Genomic DNA, 20,151 nt, shown 5'->3' with positions numbered 1-20,151 from the left:
TTTGGAAGAGAAGTGTTACAGAGATGGGATTGTTACTGTACACCAGGCACAGCCAGCTCTGCCTGAGAAAAGTGTTTTCCTGTCCACTGGAAGGGAGGAGGCTTTGTCCGCACAGCAGACCCCCTCAATCAAGGATAAAACCAGTTTCTTTCTTGGGCTAACAAAGTCACACAGCCCACTGGTTGCTATAAATCACCTCCACCTTCTTCAAGCACCAGAATTCCCATCCAATTATTCCAATGTATGCAACCTCTGTGCCCATGTCTGAGCCAACATTTGAGATCAGGAGGTTACAGCTCCCCACTCAGTACCTGCTAATTAAAACCCAGAGAAGATTGCGTTCCCTACGGCCAAGCTACAGGAGCCATCAACCATCAGCTGGCAGTGACGATGTTGGGGTAAGGAGAAAAGAGAAACCTTGGGGTTTTCAGGAACACATGTAGTTTCCTCATGACTTTTACAGACTTGGCCATCTTTCTTTGATAGACAAAAGGTAAGGGGAGATGAATGGAGATGGGAGGAAAAGGGGAAGGACACAAATCCTCAAGGTATCTAGAGATTACAACTCAATCAGACAGAGTCCAAGGTAATAAACTACACCCCCTTCTCTCCTCCGTACCTTAACAACTGATCTCACAGCGAAGAGTGTGAGCAAGTGCTTAACCACAGCGTTTTAGGAAATCCATTTAGGTCAGTCGTTCTTAACAAGCCAAGAACTTGGTTTTTTAATAACTATATTTCAATATAACTAGTTTCCTTTGTATTCCTATATATTTTATTTTATGCATTTAGAAATATTATATTGAGAAGAAGCACATAGGTTCTGCCATATTGACAAAGGAGCCCATGACACTAAAAAAGGTTAACTTTTGGCCTAGAGAAATGCTATATCTTAGCTGTGAGCCACAGGGCTTGGCCATCCACATCCATCCAAGGGGCATATGCCTCATTACCCGGTTTGACAGTTTTCAAACAAAAAGAACTAGAGAATTCCTTTCAGTCCCTCTGTAAGGTAGAGTCTGGTCATGTGTGGCTAGAATAATACTGCTATCTAGCCTAGAGGAACTGGGGTATATGACGGACCCTAGACTTAAGGAAAGCCTGTGCACATGAACAAGAAAATCTTCTAATGAGTGTGGCAGTTGGTAAATGAAAGGACTGTAGCTGAGGGGGAAAGCTCCAGCATGAAGGCAGCACCTTTGACCTCACTCTCCTTCAAGAGGAACCATCAATTTGTTTGGAGAAGCCATCAGAAGGGAGAGGCAAGCTATGTCCTTAACAGATCAGTCTCTGCTCAACAATACATATACCTAAACACAAAAAACACATCTGCTGCTAACTCAGGGGTTGGCGTTCCCAGGAGTGAACATTCACTCCACCATCAAAATCCAATTCCTGTTGGAATGGCCATAAAGAATATAGCCCTAGTGTTCATAGATTCTATTTAGAAAGAAAAGTCTCACCAGCTGGTGCTTACTTAGTACTTTATATGATTTTCTTGCCATTTCTGAGTCTTAATTCCTTCATCCTAAAAATGGAGACATGAGAAGACAAATGAGATCACAGACATGAAACTTTCAAGTATTTCCTCCCCAAAAGCAATATAATAAATATTTTTGCAGCTTTTACCAAATGCAAGGCACTATGCAAGGTGCTGGGAATGCAAGATAAAAATAAAACAGTCCCTTCCTTCGGGAAGCTTCCATTCTACCAGGAAGATACAAAATGCAAATGTTTAAGTAAACAGAAATTAATTTGACGAAGGGAAGAGTAAAAAGGGGGAAGTTGAAAGTTTCAGAAGTGGCACCTGTGCAGGGCTTTGAAGGTGGCTCAAATTCTAGGATACAGAAATAAGGAACCTTGATATAAGGTGAGAAGGAAGAGAATGAAAAATGGAAATGGAAAATGAAAAACCAAAAGAGAGAACTCCCAACCTAATTTCATGACTGGTCACCTTTCAGGGCTTTTACCAGAACCATTTAATTTAGACTGTAAATGCCTTGAGAATACAGACTAAATTCCTCCATGATCCCTAAATCAGGATGTTAAACCAACTGAAACTCTTAAGACTGTTTTTCCTATTCTCTAACATTTTGTCTTTATAGTAGCTTTAATTCTGCTCCCCTATTTTCAAGAATATAGTAACAAAAAAGCCCAAAGTCTAGCCTATCTACACCAAAGGTATGTGTCAAGGAAGTTCACCCCCTCCCCCTCCGGAATAGATTCACTTGCCCATCAAACATTCTGGTGATAATATAGTTGCCCCAGGTTTGCTTCCATGTACGTTCTGTATGTCAATAAAAGTCAAGGCTTTGGGCTTGAGAGGGAGAATGGGATGGGGGGGAGAACTGAGTATAAAGGGAAGAAGGAAGAAGTCAGGAACAGGGCAGGCAGGAAGAGACTTGCAGGCTGGGGAACAAGTGGTCAGGTTACTTATAGGAATGATTGTCTACCTTTCCTAATAAACTTTATAAAATATATATCTGGGTAGAAATATTATTTAAATTCTTACAGGTAGGAGAAGAAAATTTGGGAAAAGACAGCAAAGTAGGGGAATACCAGCCAAGGTGATGAATAGTGGGATCTTAGTTATTGCTGAAATTGTTATGGTGGTTGTGAAGGCCTGGCAGGAACCCTGAAATGCTGGCAAAATAGACTCTAGAGACAGCATGGACTTGGTTAGCACCTCAGAAATTCTAATGTAACTGTTCCTCAGAGACAATGAAATAAAAAGGGTAGCAGAGGGCTGTTGGCTGACCATCATCAAAACCATTGTGACTCTCCATCAAGTTCAGGTACCACATGGAGATAAGAAACATCAGAATGAATCAGAAATACTATTATCCAACCTGCTGGAAATGTTTAGGTACAGATGGCACTAATTGGTGAAAGTAGACAACCCCAAGAGTGGCTGAAATGGCCTGAAGACCTAAATCCTTTCATTACACACAGTACTATTGCATAACAAAACTGTAAATAGACCTCATCAGCTCTAGGCAAAGGCTCTAGACTGGCTTTTGTCAACAGTATCCTCATAAGAAACAACCACATCTCTAAGCCAGATTAGATAAAATGAGATGAAGAGTCAAGGAGTTCCTAAAACCCAAAGAAGGAAAAATTGAAGAACCTCAGGTCATTAGAAGTCTTCACTTAAACTGATCATTGCTACAACCAGCCTGTAGAGCTATTGCAAAAATGAAAGAAATTAAAATGACAAAACACCTGGCAAAATAGTATCCAAGTATTTTGAAATTCAGCTTTTTGAAGGCAGCAAGGATAGTGTCTTTCCTTTTTTTCTTTCCGGGGCTTAGCACAGTGCCCAGAACATAGCGAGTGATTAATAAATGCTGTTTTGACTGACACAACTAGCACAATGCCATCCGAGGATAAGCCCTCATTACCTCATGCCTAGATTCTTACAATAACCTACTCTTTGGTCATCCTGTCCCAGCTTTCTCTTTGTCATTCACTAAGCTGTCAAAATAATCTTCCTAAATTCCAGATATTGGAATGTGTGGAATTCTAATTGGTACTCCTCCCCAAGAAGGGACCACCTAGAGGGAAGAAGAAAAGAAACTTTAACCTTAGCCTTGTTTCTCCCTCTCTCCCACTTTCGAGTTTGAAAGCATCAGGAGAAATCTGGACCCCTCATCTATCCACAGATAGTAACTCTTGTTCAGTTCATGTCAGTATCTGTGTTTGAAACTAAGGACCAACTGGATGCAGATTAATGACTCACAAAGGAGCTAGAAAAGATGATGCCATGGAAGCAACCTTTCCTCACATATGGAGAAAAAGTCATCCAAAAACCAGGAGCTAGGTTACCTCTTTGCCACTTACTCTCTCTAAGACTAAACCTACTTTATCTGAGAAAAAAAATAATAATCTTCCTAAAGTAAAGGTCATGTCACACACACCCCTCCCAAATACACTTACTCAAAAAACTCCAGTGGACTCCCTATTACCTACTGGATCCTCAGTTTGTTATTCGAAGCCCTTCAAAATCTAGTCTTCTTCCTTTAAGGTCTCTTTGTGTCTGTGTCTGTGTCTCTGTCTCTCTCTGTGTCTCTCTTTCTTTCTCTCTTTCTTTCTTTTTTTCTTTCTTAAACCTTTACCTTCTGTATCAGAATTCATATTAAGTATCAGTTCCAAGACAGAAGATCAGACAACTATCTGTATGTATCTGAGGTCAAATTTGAACCCAGAACCTTCTGTCTCTAGGACTAGCTTTCTCTCCCCATAAAGCACCTAGTTTTCTTATACCATATTCACCTCCATGCTTCTGTCATCCAGTGACACTGGCCTCCTTACTGTTTTTCTTACACGATGCTAATCTCCCAACATTGGCATTTTCCTGGCTGGAATTCTCTCTCTTCATTACTTCCTCCTGGATTCCCCAGTTTTCTTTCAAGTCTCAGTTAAAATCCCACTTTCTCTAAGAATTCTTTCTTAATTCTTCTAAATGCTAGTGCCTTCCTTCGGTGAATTATTTAGCTGTTTTCACAGTCTCCCCGACTAGACAATGAGATCCTTGAAAAGAGGGACTGGGGGAAGCTGGGTGGCTCAATATATTGAGAGCTAGGTCTGGAGACAGGAGGTCCTGGGTTCAAATGTGGCCTTAGACATTTCTTTACTGTGTGACCCTGGGGAAGTGACTTAACCCCCATTGTCTAGCCCTTACCACTCTTCTGCCTTGGAACCAATACACAGTAGTGATTCTAAGACAGAAGGTAAGGGTTTAAAAAAAAAATAAAGATAAGTCTCCGTACTTAGAATTCAGACCTTAGATATGCTTGAAAATTCAACAAATAAACTGTACTAGAAACAGACTGTAAAGCAGGCTGACCTACTACCTGTACTCAGTCAGATAGAGCATGGATCCATAAAAGTTGAAGAAAAATGTTTTTAATGGACACCACCATACTGAATTCTCATAAACTTCAAGCTCTGTGAAATGAAAAGCTTTTAAAATATAGATACTGAGTTGACAAATTAAAATCGTTGCTGAAGTACAAGATGAGGTACACATGAGCCCTCTTGTCCTGGCTGCTCCTAGAGATGTTCCCCAAAGAAGCTTTTCAGTGAGTTTACATCACAACTCAATTACAAAGAGCAGTTATTTTATCCACCTCTTCAAGAGAGTACCGAACATTAAATATAAAAGAATAGGAAGATGGCAGTTTTTCCTACAAACATTTCTATCTAAACTATCAAAAATGATGAGAAGAGTGAAAATAATAAGTCAACAATAACAACAGTTTGATATTCATATGTCACTTTAAAGCTTGAAAATCATTTAAATATTATTATAACATTTGAAACTAAATCTAACTCAGCAATATGTCTAGGGCAAGACAAGAGACAATCAGGCCTTGAGGTTGAGATGACTAGAGAACACTCGGGTCAAGATGTCCAAAAGGCAGTTGGCAATGCCAGCCTGGAGCTCAGGGAACAAATCAAGGCTGACAATAGAGATCTGAGAATTAATTGCAAGAATCAAAGTAAACCCCTAGAGGTGAATTCTGCGAAATAAATTTTAGATATATTATCATCATCATCATTCTATAGATGATAAAGGGAAGGTAAATGGAATATATGAAAATAACAGAATATAAACCTCTGTGCTGTAGGTCTACCATTAAGGCTTTTTTTTTTAACTCTTTTACCTTCTTTCTTAGAATCAACACTAAATATCAGTTCCAAGGCAAGAGAACAGTAAGGATTAGGCAGTTGAGGTGAAGAGACTTGCCCAGGGTCACCCAGCTGGGAAGTGTCTGAGGCCAGATTTGAGCCCAGGACCTTCCATCTCCAGACCTGGCTCTCCACCCACTGAGCCCCCAGCTGCCCCCAAAACAACCACACTTAAAGGTCAACATAGCTCTCAGGTTAGATGTCTTTCTCCAACTACCACAATTGTTGAATTAAACAGAGAAGTGCAATTGCAGACATTTGAAGCAAAATGACCCAATCAGGAAACTCGTAATCTTTTTTCTAACCAGCTTTTTAAGGAAGGGTCCCCGCCAACATTTTATGACTCCACGAGAGGTGAAGGACCATACCTCCAGCAGCCACTCCCTGTAGAAGAGGACACCATACAGGAGTGTTGGGAGCTTCTGTCCCAGTAGAGACCTCAGTCTGGTCTTTCAGTTCTGTCTGACTCTTCGGGACCGCTTTTGGAGTTTTCTTGGCAAAGACCCTCGAGTTGTTTGTCATTTCCTTCTCCAGCTCATTATACATATAAAGAAACTGAAGCAAACAGAGTTAAATGACTTACCCAGGATCACATAGCTGGTAACTATCTGAGGCCAGATTTGCCATTTCCTTCTCCAGCTCATTTGGCAGATGAGGAAACTGAAGCCACCAGGGTGAAGTGACAGCCATACAGCTGATCAGAACTCCAAAAGAGGAGTCTTCCTGACTCCAGATCTCATACTAACTTATTCATTACTAATTATAGTAAAATGCTTTTTCCAAACTGGAATTAAAAATAGCTAATAGCAAGCATCCATAAAGCCCTTTAAGTTTTCTGAAGTACTTTACAAAGATTATTACATCTTTTCCTCATCATAACCTCAGGAAGTAGGGACTACTACTATCCCATAAGGATAGATAAGGGAACCAGAGCACCTAAGTAGCTAGAGAACCAAGTCCAGAGACAAGAAACCCTGGGTTCAAATGTGGCCTCAGCCACTTCCTAGCTGTGTGACCCTGGGCAAGTCACTTAACCCCCATTGCCTAGCTCTTACCGCTCTTCTGTCTTGGAAACCATACTTAGTATTGATTCTAAGATAGAAAGGTTTATTTAAAAATATATTTTAAAATTTTATTTTTATTTATATATTTTTTAAAAGATGAGGGAATTAATGTAGATGGAAATTAAATGACTTGCCTAGAATCACAAAATTAGAAAGTGTATAATACTGGATTTGAACTCTGATCTTCCTGTCTCCCAAAGCAGCTTTCTATCCACTGCACCAACCCCTGTGACTTCAAGACCTTCACATTTCTGCTCCATTTTGTTTCTATCAGAGAATGCCTCTGTATGTCTGCATGCTGGGAATGAGCCCAAAGAGCTACAGAAGTCATCACACTTCAGTTAACCCAGGGATGAATCTTTGTAGACTTGGGAAGGCCGGCCCACTCAGGGTCATCCACCTAAATGGGCTCCACCTGAAGTAAGAGAACACTGTACACAGAAACAACCATATCAGAGGATCAACATTCCCCAATGACTTTGCTTTTTTTAGCAATACAGCAATCCAAGATGATCCTCAAGGATTCATGATAGAAAATGGCAACCACCTCCAGAGAAAGAGCAGCAGATGGAGCCTGAATGCAGACCAAGGCATTCTATGTTTTACTTCATTTCTTCATTTTTCTTTTATTGTTTGAGTTCTCTTTCACAAAATGACACAATGTAATAACACATATAAAACCTATACCATATTGCTTGCTGTCTCAGAGAACGGGGAGGAGAGGGAAGGATGGTTGGAATTTGGCTCAAACTTTTTTTAAAAAATTAAGGCTAAAAGTAGTTTTTCCATGTAACAGAGGGGGGGAATTTTTTTTTTTAAAGAAAAAAGATCTCTGCTCTAGGATGAAGCACTGGAGTAGAACTTTACTGGAAGAATTTGCTCCGATAGCAACAAAGGTACAAAAGGTACAATCTTCATTATCCATCAAAAAAAAAAAGTTGCTAAATATCTGTAAGATATCACTTGGTGCCACTATCAGAGAACAAAGATTGGATAGGATGAATCATTGATCTGACCCAGTACAGGATCTCTCAGGTCTCTTGTGGGCATGGTCCCTTTGCCTCCTTAAGCCTCAGTTTCCTGACTGGCAAAAATGAGGGGATTGGACTTGAGCACTAAGGTTCCTTTCAAGTCTAAACTACAAAATTCTAAGAATATGTCCCTTTCCCATTATCTTACCTCTGAGATAAAGAAAAGCCACTTGGCATGGCAAAAAGACATTTCCCTAAAAGAGGGAAGTAGTCTTCATTCTCCACATTTAGATGCTTTTTGGTAATATCCCTCTGAAGTAGGGTCATTCCCATTTGGTTCCCAAATTTCAAATTTTAAAATAAATAACCAGTTAATAGAGTGACTAGATGTATCTGAAATTAACAAAAATACAATGGCTTTGACCTGACAGGCAGTTAAGGAGGAAACATGTTGCTGGAGAAATATTTTGCTTTGAAGCCTAAAGAGAAAAATTAAAATTTAAAAGGCTTCATAAGAAGGGAGCTGGAGCTGATATAATATATTCAGCTATTGGCCATTTTTTTTTCCATGTCATTTCAGTATTTCAACCGTCTTATACTTTTGGAAACCTTCTTGTTGACAGCTACAGCATTGCAAGTCACCACTGCATAATGTGGCACAGTCCCATTGGTAGGTAGCTTATGAGTAAAGGGAAGGCGATAAGAGAGGTTGCCATAACACCTCTTCCCAAAAGGGTCTGAAACTGGCCCCCCTGCCCACATCTCTTCTGTTTGCTCCCACAGCCACTTCAGGCACCTTTGCCTGGGCTACTTCCATAGCCTCCTCTTTTTTATCTCCCTGCTTTAGGCCTCTTTCCTCTCAAATCCATCCTCTACACAGCAGTCAAAATAATATTCCTAAAGCACCGGTCAGGTCATGTCAGATCACTCCCCTACCCAATAAATTTCAATGGCTCCCTGTAAACATGATTTTCAAATATAAACACCATTGTTAGCATCTAAATTCCTTTATGACTCCAGCCTATACTTCCAAACTTATTACACTTTATTCTCCTTTATGGTCTAGCCAAACTAGTCATATTTTTAGTCTTTGGATATGACATTCTATCTCTTCTACCTTTCCTTTGCCTTTTCACAGTCCCATTCCCAGAATCCACTCCCTCCTGATTTCTACCTCTTTCATTCCCTATTTTCCTTCAAAGCTCAGCTCAAACTTCATCTTCCATATGAGACTTTTTCTGATTATTGTAGTTGCTAAAGCTTCCACTGAAAAAATTACCTTATATTTATTGGCATAAAATCTATTTTTATAAAAAGCTATCTAAAAAGTCTTAATGCAGTTTTAAACTTTAATAATGTCAGAAATCTAAATGCTAAAACTTACCTTAGAAATTGTTTAAGTTTAATCATCTAAATATCCTTTACACTTATTTAGTTAATTTTTTTTAAACTTTTACTTTTGGTCCTAAATTTTATAATAAATATCAGTTATAAGGCAGAAGAGATGTATGGGCTAGACAACTGGAGTGACTTATGCAGTCACACAGCTAGGAAATGCCTGAGGTCAAAATTGAACCCATAACCTCCTGATTCCAGGCCTGACTCTCTAGCCACTTAGCCATCACTTACCCCCAATTTCCTAGCCCTTACCTCTCTTCTATCTTGAAACTGATACTCAGAATTGATTCTAAGACAGAAGGTAGGGTTTAAAAAAAGACTTTAGGGATCCCTGTCTACTTGCATATATGAGGGCAAGGGTTGCAGGCAAGATACCCAGGCAGCTTCACTGGCAGCAAGGGCATGTGGAAAGAAATTAAGGAAAAACTTCCAGCACACTGGGGTCTTAGGAAGGGAAGTGACATGGTCAGACATCCATCTTTGAAGCATCTGGGACTCTTTGGGTCTGAACAGGGGGAAAAAAAACCCACCCTAATCTCTCTTTCCACATGAAATGCTTCTTCACATTCTGGAAGAAAGACATCATGTGTTTTGTCCAAGCTAAACTTTTCCCCATTCCTTCACCCATGATCCTACATGTTTCCAGAGCCCTAACCAACCTGGTCACTCTTTCTCCAAATGCCCTTCTATCAGTCAGTTTCCTTCCTAAGAAGTAAAGCTGAAAAGTACACATGAAGTCGCCCAAGTCTTACTACATTGGAACAATCTCTAAACCTTTCCAATTAACAGTCCAAAACTCCATTCCTTCATTAAATTGCCATAACCAGGTGCCAACAACATTGAGTTCATAGTCCACAAGAACCCCTCTGTGGTCTTTTCCTCCAGAACAGCAGCTTGCTAGTTAGGTCTTTTACAGCCTGGATTTCAGAGGTGGAAAAAAATCCAGTGTATAGGACTTTTAAATGTGTGCATTTGTATTTATTTATAGCCCTACTGAATTTCATCTCTTTAAAAAATCCTTACCTTCTAATGTAGAATCAATAGTGTGTCAGTCCCAAGGCAGAAGAGTGGTACTAGCAAGGCAATGGGGTTAAAAGTGACTTGTCCCGAGTTCCACAACCAGAAAGTGGGAAGCCAGGACATCCCTTCTGTGGGCCTGGCCTTTGGTCCACCAAGACAACTCGCTGTCCCCTTAATTTCCCCTTAATACCCTGTAAGTTTCAGAGCTGGAAGGGATTTTAGGTCCTAGCATCCCAAATTTCTGATCTTAGATCACAGACTGGAAGGAAAGGAGAGAGTATAGCCATCCAAGCCACTCATTTTAAAGAAGAGGCAACCAAGACCAAACAAGGCCAAATGAAACCCAACAAAGGCCATGGGGGTCCCCTCTCTCTGGGCCTCAGTTCCCCATCTCCTTTTTTTTTTTAAGGATCATCTTGGCTTTGTATATAGTTTGTCAAAATGTCTTTAGGTGAGGAGCCAACAGGTTAACAACTCCTCCAGGCCTCCTTTCCTGTTGCTAAGTCAAAAGCTGAGTAGAGCAGAAAGGCCTCTCTCTCTACTGTTCCCTCTTAACATGCTGCGACTCTACCCTCAGGTAGAGGCCAACATCAGTCTATGGCTAATAGGTAAGTGAGTATCTATGATGCACCGGGAGGCTAACATTGGGCACTGGGGAAGGGTCTGATGTAAATTTCACTCTACAGAAGGTGTGGTCTGGGCATTCTGAGTGCCATGACCAGGGTAGCACTGCTGACCAGTGCTCTGGCCCTGGGCACAGCTACACAGCACCAGGGAAAGGGATCTCACATTGTCCCACCAGGAAATCTTCCCGTGTAAACAAACTTCTGCCTCAGCCCTTAGCCCCAAGGAACCAAAAATATTTACTAATAATAGGGAAACAAGAATATGATATTGGTTTTAAGTTCCTTTGAAGGCTGGGGCTATGTATTTTTCCCCTCCTGCTAAGCATTAGTGACTGTGCACAGTAGATACTTTATGAATGTTTTGTTGAATCACTAGAACCTCATTAAGATAGGTATCATGGAGTTTTCGATTTTACTGATGAAATGAAAAATATAAGCAAGGAAAATAAATTTGAAAGTCATCCAACTGTTTTTGTTCCACTTCCCCACTTCCACAATATTTGCATTTAATGACTGCACTAATTATGAATATAATTATTTGGGTGGGGAAGGAAGAGAGAGAGAAAGAGAGAGAGAGAGAGAGAGAGAGAGGGAGAGAGAGAGAGAGAGAGAGAGAGAGAGAGAGAGAGAGAGAAAGTGAGAGTGAGAGAGAGAGAGAGAGAGAGAGAGAGAGAGAGAGGGGAGAGAGAGAGAGAGAGAGAGAGAGAGAGAGAGAGAGAGAGAGAGAGAGCCAAGATGGAACAGTGGATAGAGAGCTGACCACAAAGTCAAAAAGTCCTTTCAAATCTCTGGTACTGTGTGACCTTGGGCATGTCACTAAACTGTCAGTGCTCAAATGATTCAACTCTTAAGATTTAACTGCGGGAGGGGGCCACTGGGTAGCTCAATAAATTGAGAGCCAAAACTAGAGACAGGAGATCCTGGACTCAAATCTGGCCTCAGACAGTTCCAGCTGTGTGACCCTGAGCAAGTCATTTAACCCCTATAGCCTAGCCCTTACCACTATTCTACCTTGGAATCAATACATACTATTGATTTTAAGGCAGAAGGTAAGGGTTTAAAAAAAAAAAAAGACAAATTGTGGAAGGATTGAGAGTCTATACACAGGAAGGAGGTCCTGAATTCAAATCTGACCTCAGGTGCTTTCTGGCTGTGTGACCCTGGGCATATCACTTTGCCTAGCCCTTACCACTCTTCTGGCTTGGAACTAATATTTAGTATCAATTCTAAAATGGAAGGTAAGGGATTAAAGAAAAAGTCAACAAGACAACAAGCATCATATTAAGGATGTTGAGAACCAGGAAGTCAAAGAAAGGTAAAATCATAAGTCTCTGCCTTCAAAGGATGCAGCTGGTGGTACAGTGGATGGAATTCTAGGCCTGGAATCAGAAAGACCTGAGTTCAAGTCCAACTTCAATCACTTACTAGCATGGCAACCGTGAGCAAGTCGCTGAGTCTCTGCCTCAGTTTCCTTATTTGTAAAATAACAGCACCTACCTCCCAGGCTTATTTTAAGGATCAAATGAAATCATAGTTGTAAAGTACTTAGCACAGTGGTTGTATGCAGTGAATTCAGCCGTTTTCAGTTGTCTGACTCTTTGTAGCCTCATTTGGGGTTTTCTTGACAAGGAGACTAGAGTTGATGACCTAAAGGTAAATCTTCTCCAGTTCGTTTTACAGATGAGGAAACTGAGGCTAACAGGGTAAAGTGGCTTGCCCAGGGTTGCACCGCTAGTAAGTGTCTGAGGCTGGAGGATTTGAACTCAGGAAGATGAGCTTACCTGACTTTAGGCCCAGCCCTTTATCCACTGTGCCATCTAGCTGCCCCAACTATCATGATAGAAATGGCAGCTATTATTAACTAGGTACATTAAAAACAGAGTAGATGGCAGATAATCAGTGAGGAATGGCAGTGGCCATTGTTTTTTTGTTTTTAAGAAATGGTAGCTATTATATTATTATTATTAACTAGGTATATAAAAGACGCATATCCATGTACACAGAAATGGATAAGGAATGGCACTGGCAGCTTTTTGGTTCCTGGAAGGCCCAGCAAGAAATGCCAGGGCTCTTCCCGGGCCTGGTGCTTCTCTCCCTGGCCAGGGAGCTCTGACCTGCTCCACTAGCAGCCTGGGCCAGGCTGCTCCCGCTCTGGCCAAGGAAGCGGAGGCTCGCCCCATTAATGGCAGACTAAGCCCAAACACCCACAGCGGCACAGGCCGCTGCAGCTCTAGCCTCCCAAGCTCATCTGCCTTCCTCAACCTCAGGACCACCTCCTGCGGACCGGCCTGGGAATGAACAAACAGGAAGGAAAGTGACAAAAAGGAAAAAAATAAAATGGAAGGAAGCAAAAGGAAAGGTAGAACCAGGACAAAAATGAGGCAGTAACTATTTACACAATCCAGGGAAAATAATTCATTCTATGCAGCTGATCCAACCCAGCAAGGGCCCCCTCCGGTGATGGGCAGTCTGTAGTCCTTGCAAAGGGAGAGGCTGCAAGAGACAGTCTCCCGTGGAGCCGGCAAATAGGCTGGGGACTACACAGAAACTCTCAGCTGACCCTCGGTGGCCAGAAAATTCCCCTACTGAGATGGCCCTGGCTCAGCGCAGTTCCCATCCGAGATGACAGCCCGTGACCCAGTGAAGAGCTTCCACAGAAGCTCAGTGGTGCCGCCGGCAGGCATGAGGGACGGAAGCTCATGTCCAGAACTTCCCAGGCTCCTTACCACGCAGAGGACTTGACAGCCTGAGTATGGGATCACAGTTAGATGGGACAACATGTTGTCACTATGGTTACAATCTTAGAAAAAGGCAACTTAGCCTAGATAATCATTCCTATAAATTATAAGAGTTCTCCGCACACCCACACGCTGCCCTCTTCTCCCCACTGGCCAGAATAAGTGGGTCTCTGCCAAACAGGAGAAGCACTCGTTGATCCTCCCTGGCTCTGAGCCCACTAGGCAAGATTTCCAAGGGCTTGGAGTGTTTCCCCAAGAAAAAAGCTGAACCTCTGGCTGCCTCATTGGCCACTGGCATCAAAATGTCATGACACTGCAGACAAACACAAATTGTACATACAGATCACTAGAACCCTATTTGGTCTATTTTTTTTTATACGTGCAGCAACTTGCTAATTATATCTCTTCCCCCCCCCCCAGTTGTGAATTGATCCAACCATTCTGGAGAGCAACTTGGAACTATGCCCAAGGGGCGCTAAAAGACCATCTGCCCTTTAATCCAACCACTGCTGGGTTTGTACCCCAAAGAGATAATAAGGAAAAAGACTTGTACAAAAATATTCATAGCTGCACTCTTTGTGATGGCCAAAAATTGGAAAATGAGGGGATGCCCTTCAATTGGGGAATGGCTGAACAAATTGTGGTATATGTTGGTGATGGAATACTATTGTGCAAAAAGGAATAATAAAGTGGAGGAATTCCATGGAGACTGGAACAACCTCCAGGAAGTGATGCAGAGCGAAAGAAGCAGAACCAGGAAAACATTGTTCACAGAGACTGATACACTGTGGTACAATTGAATGTAATGGACTTCTCCATTAGTGGCAATGCAGTGATCCTGAACAACTCGGAGGGATTTACAAGAAAGAACACTATCCACATCCAGAGGAAAAACTGGGAGTAGAAACACAGCAGAAAAACAACTGCTTGATTACATGGGTCGATGGGAATATGACTGGGTATGTAGACTCTAAATGAACATCCAAGTGCAAATATCAACAACATGGAAATAGGTTTTGATCAAGGACACATGTAAAAAATGCAGTGGAATTGCACGTGTAAGAGAAGGGGTTGGGGGAGGGGAGGGAAAGAATATGATTCTTATAACAAAGGAAAAATGTTCTAAATTGACTAATTAAATAAATGAAAATTTAAAAATAAATAAAATACTCTGAATTATTTTTAAAAATTCTATTTCCCCCAGTTATATTTTGGTTGAAAAATAATCTCACAAAAGGGCCAGGAGATGGCTCAGTGCCCGGAGACAAGAGGTCCTGGGTTCAAATTTGGTCACAAAATAGGATACTTCCTAGATTGTGTGACCCTGGGCAAATTACTTAATTCCATTGGCAAGCCCTTACTGCTCTTTTGTGCCTTTGGAACCAATGCTTAGTATTGACTCTAAGACAGAAGAAAAAAAAGAAAAAAGAAAAGAAAAATAATCCCATAAGTAGGGCTTGAGCATTTGCATTCACAGCCTTACTAAGTTTGATCTTAGGATCACAGAATGATAGATTTGAGATCTTAGATCACAGATTTGGAGCTGAAAGATACTTTCATTTTTTTCATTCAACTTCTTTTTATTTTCAGCTCCAAATTTCCTCCCTGTCCTACCAGCTCCCCCATTCATGGAGAAGGTCAGAAATAAAAAACCCATTACAACTATAAAACAGGCAAAATAAAACTCCATATTAGCCATGTATGGCTGGAGTAGGGGAGAGGGGAAAAAAAGAAAAAGGGAAAAAATGCTCCACCTGCACTCATCCATTAGCTCTTTTTCTGGAGGTGGATAGTATTTTTCATCATGAGTCCTTTCAAACTCTGGTGTTTCAGGCTAATCAATTTCTAAGCCTAAAAGGAACTTGTGAGGTTTAGATGAATCTCTTCATTTTATAGATGAGGCAAGAGAAGCTTCAGCAAGGTTAAATGAATCACTGTTTGAAGAAGTCTGACCATGCCATTCCATAACCAATAGTGAGCCAACAGGATTTTCTTCAGCAAGCATTCAGGGAGGATGGGTTTGGTTTTCTTTCCTCTCCCAACACACAGAGCATCCCTCATGGCCTCTTCCCACCGGCTCACTGCGACAAGCTGAGTAGGCTTATATAACTCTTACCTTAAGCTCATCTACCTGTGTCCGAGGAAAAGTACCCAGGGTAACTTCTAGGTTAGAGGTGTGATGCAGAGGCATTTGTTTTCATTTATATTTAGGTATCTTTATAAAATAGCCACAACCAAACTGTAGACTGATACTCTACAATGTAGCAGAAAGAATACATACTGATTCTGGAGTCAGAAAACTTGAGTTCAAATCCCAGTCCTGCCCCTTACTCCCTAGGCAAGTCACTTCAACCTCCTTTCATTAGTAAAGGGGAGATGTGATGACTTCTAAGATTGCTTCAAGGTCCAAAAACTAGGGTCTTTTTGTTGCTTAAAAGCATTGATACTCCAACAAGCTCTTGGTAATCCAGCTCAGAGTCCCCCACAAGGGAAATGTCCAAGATGCCTGACTCCCCTTGGTGACCCCGAGGGCCTCTTCTCTGCATTCTTTTAGGACTCAAAGACATGGTTTGGATGGTATTAATTCAAACTTGATGAGAAGTTCTGCTCTGTCAGTTCTGAAGGCATTTTCCTGATATGTGTTACATCCCTGTTACAATTCTCTTAGCTCTCTGAAAGAGAAATCATATCTTCTACTCCTTTATTGTTGGTACTCAAACATACACATACCCATACTGCACTAATTCAGGCAGGCCTCTTTTTTATGATGAAATCTGACATATAAAAATCTGAACAAACCAGGCAGGTAAATGGAAATGAGGAGGAGGAAGAGTATATTATTCACATCACAAAAAAGAGTTTTCACTTTAAAGAAGATTTCTCTTAAAGAAAGATTTCTTTAAATAAAAGCACTCTCAAAGCATTCCAAAATTTGTTTATAAATCATTACCTATTTGACAAAGCTTCTGTTTTAGGCATACTTGGAATGAAATAAGCAGAGCCAGGAGAACATTATACACAGTAACTATGTATGTGTGCCTAAATATCTCCCACCTGGAATAAATGCACTGTACTAAGCAAAGGAACAACCATCTTCCCTGCACTCTGCAGCTCTCATCCATGGTGTCCCTGGCTGTGTGCCCAGCCTGGGGCTGAGCGGTGCTTACTCACCAAGTAAGGCATCAGAATATCAGCCAGGTAGACAAAAGATGCTCCGAGGGTAAAGCCAACAGCCACAGGGAAGAAAGCAAAGGCACCAAAATTTCCTGAGGATTCTGCCATCTCAATTGCAGGGGCCAGAAGAGACCAATAGGAAGCCGCAAGCATGACCTAGAAGAAAGGAACCCACCACAATCATTCAAAATGATCACAAGACAGCTTCCATGCTGGATAGCCAGCAGTATAAGTATGCCGTAACTCCCATAATGTTGCTTCATATTGACAAACCACTTATTTCCAAGTACCAAGTGCCCACAGAACCATGGGTCTAGTCTCAGAACCTCTGAAAGCCAACACTGTAGAGCAATAAGATCTGTCCTTTGGTAAAGCTAGAAAATGGGTGACTATTGGGTAGAAAGTTAGCAATTCAGGCAGCAGCCATTTGGCTTGAGTTCAGCTGCAATCACAGCATTCCCTTGTTCCCCCTAAGCACTACTGATGGTACGCCCTATAGGATTTTGTGCTTATTTAAAGGTCTTATCACTGGGTGTTCAGATGCCCACTCTCTCCCACCAAATTCTAAGGTCCTCAAAGCTGGGGATCATGGTTTCTATTGCTTTCATATCACCACCACCACCCACCACCTAACTTACACACAGAACATTATGTACAGTACTAAATGACTCTTTTTTCTAAGTGAGAGTTACACTGTTTTCTGTCCTAGACAGATGGGAGTCTTGCATTCAGTTCTGGGCATCATATTTTAGAAAGATCAATGACAAGCTGGAAAGCATCCAGAAAAGAACAACCTGAGCCAAACCAAGGGCATAACTCTTGAGCATCTTGCTCCCTACTGCCAATTTGCATCTCCTGAGCTTGAAACTGGCCACCATAAGTTTGTTTTCCAAAATGGCACTAAATCTGGTAATATATCCTATGAAGTCATAAATCAAAGCTAAAAATGAACCTGTAAGTATATTCTACACTTTGCAAAGCTTCTAAGGACACTTGACCATAGAACCATAGAGTCTAGAGTAGGATAGACCTGACCTATTGTCATTCAATCCCTACTTTTTCATTGATAAGGAAGCTTAGTAGCTCACAGGGCAATTATTTGACTCTGCTGTCCCCAAGTTACCATCCTACATCTCATCTCCTAGTAAGGGCTATCCATTCTTCTTACCCTCATTTCCATTCACTTCCAAACTCCCTGACATCTTCCTTCCAGTCCTACCACTCTGCTTCTCGAGTTTCTGCAAGGTTACCATTAGTGTTCTAGTGCCTATGTCTCAGTTCTCATTATATTTGATCCTTCTGCTGTCCTTCTATTGAACACCTCAATGCCTTGCCTCCCCTGCTTCTATGACATTCTTTCTTTTTGGTGCTTCTCCTTTTCTGATCACTGCTTCCCAGTTTCCTTTGTAGCATTAGTCATGGGTATGTCCAAAGCTCTGTCCTGGGTCTTCATCTCTACATACCCTCCCCTTTAATCATCTCATCAGTTCCCATGAGGTCAACTGTCATCTTTAGACATAGAACTCACTTCTATATATCTAAACAGTTTACCTCTTGAATTCCAGTCCCCATTACTAAAATCCTGCTGTATATCTCTACTTGTATATTCCATTACCATCTTAAATTCAACATATCTAAAATATCCCAAACCCACCTTTCTTGTAAATCATCATCTTTGAACTACATTCTCCTTCCATTCACCCAAGTTCAAAATCTCAAAACTGAGACCAGACAAAATAATTTGGCCTATATGTTTCAGTTTCCTCATATGTAAAATGGCTAGCAGGCCTCTGTGACCACTTCCAGATCAAAATCTTCTAAAGTATAAAAATTGTTAGCTATTTATATTGAAAGGAAATTTACCTTCCTGCAACTTCTTATTGATCTTAGGACAACAAAGAGCAAACCTAATTTCCTCTTATATATAATAGACCAGATATCTGAAAACAGAAAGATCAGGGAAAGTCATTATCATTCTTGCATAGGAAATGTTCTTATTCCAAATGACCAGGAATTATTTGAATAATACAGCAATCAACTCAAGTAGAGAAAAATTCTATAATTAAAAGAGAACATATGAAGCTAAGCAATTTAAAGAATCCAGAAAAACTGGGCAAGATCTTATAAATTGACTCAGAAAAGAAATAAAAATTAAAAGAACATCAACATAATTCCAAAATAATGTAAAAGAAAACAACACAAATTACAAAACATGAAAATTAATAATTTAAAGAAGTGAGTATGTATAGAATACAAAATATCTAGATTAACAGAACAAGAAACAGATAGTTTAAATAACCCAAGCTTAGAAAAGTAAGTTGAACAAGCCATAAATGAACTCACAAAATGTGAAAGATGAAAGGAGCATGGGGAGATAAAGAACAAGAGTAAGTGGAACAATTAATTCCAGAATTACATTAAATTGTTTGCAAGGGGGAAAATTTGGTGGTTAATGGTTAGAGAGTTAGGCCTAAAGATTGGAAGTTCTAGGTACAGATTTAGCTTCAGAACTATCTAGCTGTGTGACCCTTGGCAAGTCATTTAACCTCAAAATGTTTAGGCCTTACCACTCTTCTGCCTTGAAACCACAGTATTGGTTCTAAAATGGAAGTTAAGAGGTTGTTGTTTTTTTTAACTGTTTGCAAAAGGAATTAAGGGATCCTATCAAATTCTTTGATGGCATAAACATGATCATGAAATCTGTACCAGACTTTAAAGAAAAAAAAACTATATACCACTATCTCTAATGATTATTAATGGAAAAAACTGAATAAAACATTAGCAAAGATGATATAATAAAATATTAAGAGATTATACACTATGGCCTAGTTAGATTTATCCCAGGAATGCAAGGCCAGTTCAATATTAGGAAAACTATAAGACAATATTCCATATCACTAATAAAAATAGTAAAAATCAAAATTTTTATCAAGACATACTGAAAAATTTGTTGACAAAATAGAATACCTATTTCAATTAAAAACATTAAGAAGGGTGGGAATAAGTGAGCATTTCCTTAACATGATAAATAGTATTTATCTAAAACCAAAATGTCACCTTAAATTTAATGGGAAAATACTACAAGTCTTTCTCAACATTATTATTATTTGATGAAATGCAGGAAATGATTGCTAAAGCAATATGGTTTTAAAAAAGAAACTGAGTGAATAAGAACAGGTGGACAAAATTAAATTTTTGATTTTGCAGATGTTACTATGAACCCTAGAAATTCAACTAAAAATTACCTGGGAAAACTTCAAAAAAGTAGAAGGTTGTGTGAGATATCTATATCTATGTGTAAATATAATATGCAAGAGAATTCAGCAGGAAAAGCTGGCAAGAAAAATTCCATTCAAAATAACTAAAGAATGAATAAATACTCGAGAGCATACCTACCAAGACAAATGCAGGAATTATGTAACTACTACTATAAAAAACTCTTTAAAGAAAAAGACAGTTAAATAAGAAG

General features: G+C 40.3%; 1 protein-coding gene across 5 annotated transcripts in view; it reads right to left on the bottom strand.

The window, feature by feature from the left end:
* SLC39A11 (solute carrier family 39 member 11) overlaps nucleotides 1–20,151 on the bottom strand; it is a 521,155-nt gene that overhangs the window by 414,931 nt on the left and 86,073 nt on the right. For all 5 annotated transcript variants that reach the window (XM_007482717.3, XM_007482716.3, XM_003340311.4 and 2 more), the window contains one exon: nucleotides 16,680–16,838. In XM_007482717.3, coding sequence (XP_007482779.2) covers nucleotides 16,680–16,838 — 159 coding nt within the window. The remainder of the gene's footprint in view (nucleotides 1–16,679; nucleotides 16,839–20,151) is intronic.

The sequence above is a fragment of the Monodelphis domestica genome, chromosome 2 (genome assembly GCF_027887165.1).
Source record: "Monodelphis domestica isolate mMonDom1 chromosome 2, mMonDom1.pri, whole genome shotgun sequence".
Taxonomy (NCBI): domain Eukaryota; kingdom Metazoa; phylum Chordata; class Mammalia; order Didelphimorphia; family Didelphidae; genus Monodelphis; species Monodelphis domestica.
The sequence above is the reverse complement of the archived record's forward strand: the minus strand, read 5'-3'. Positions and strand labels throughout refer to the sequence as shown.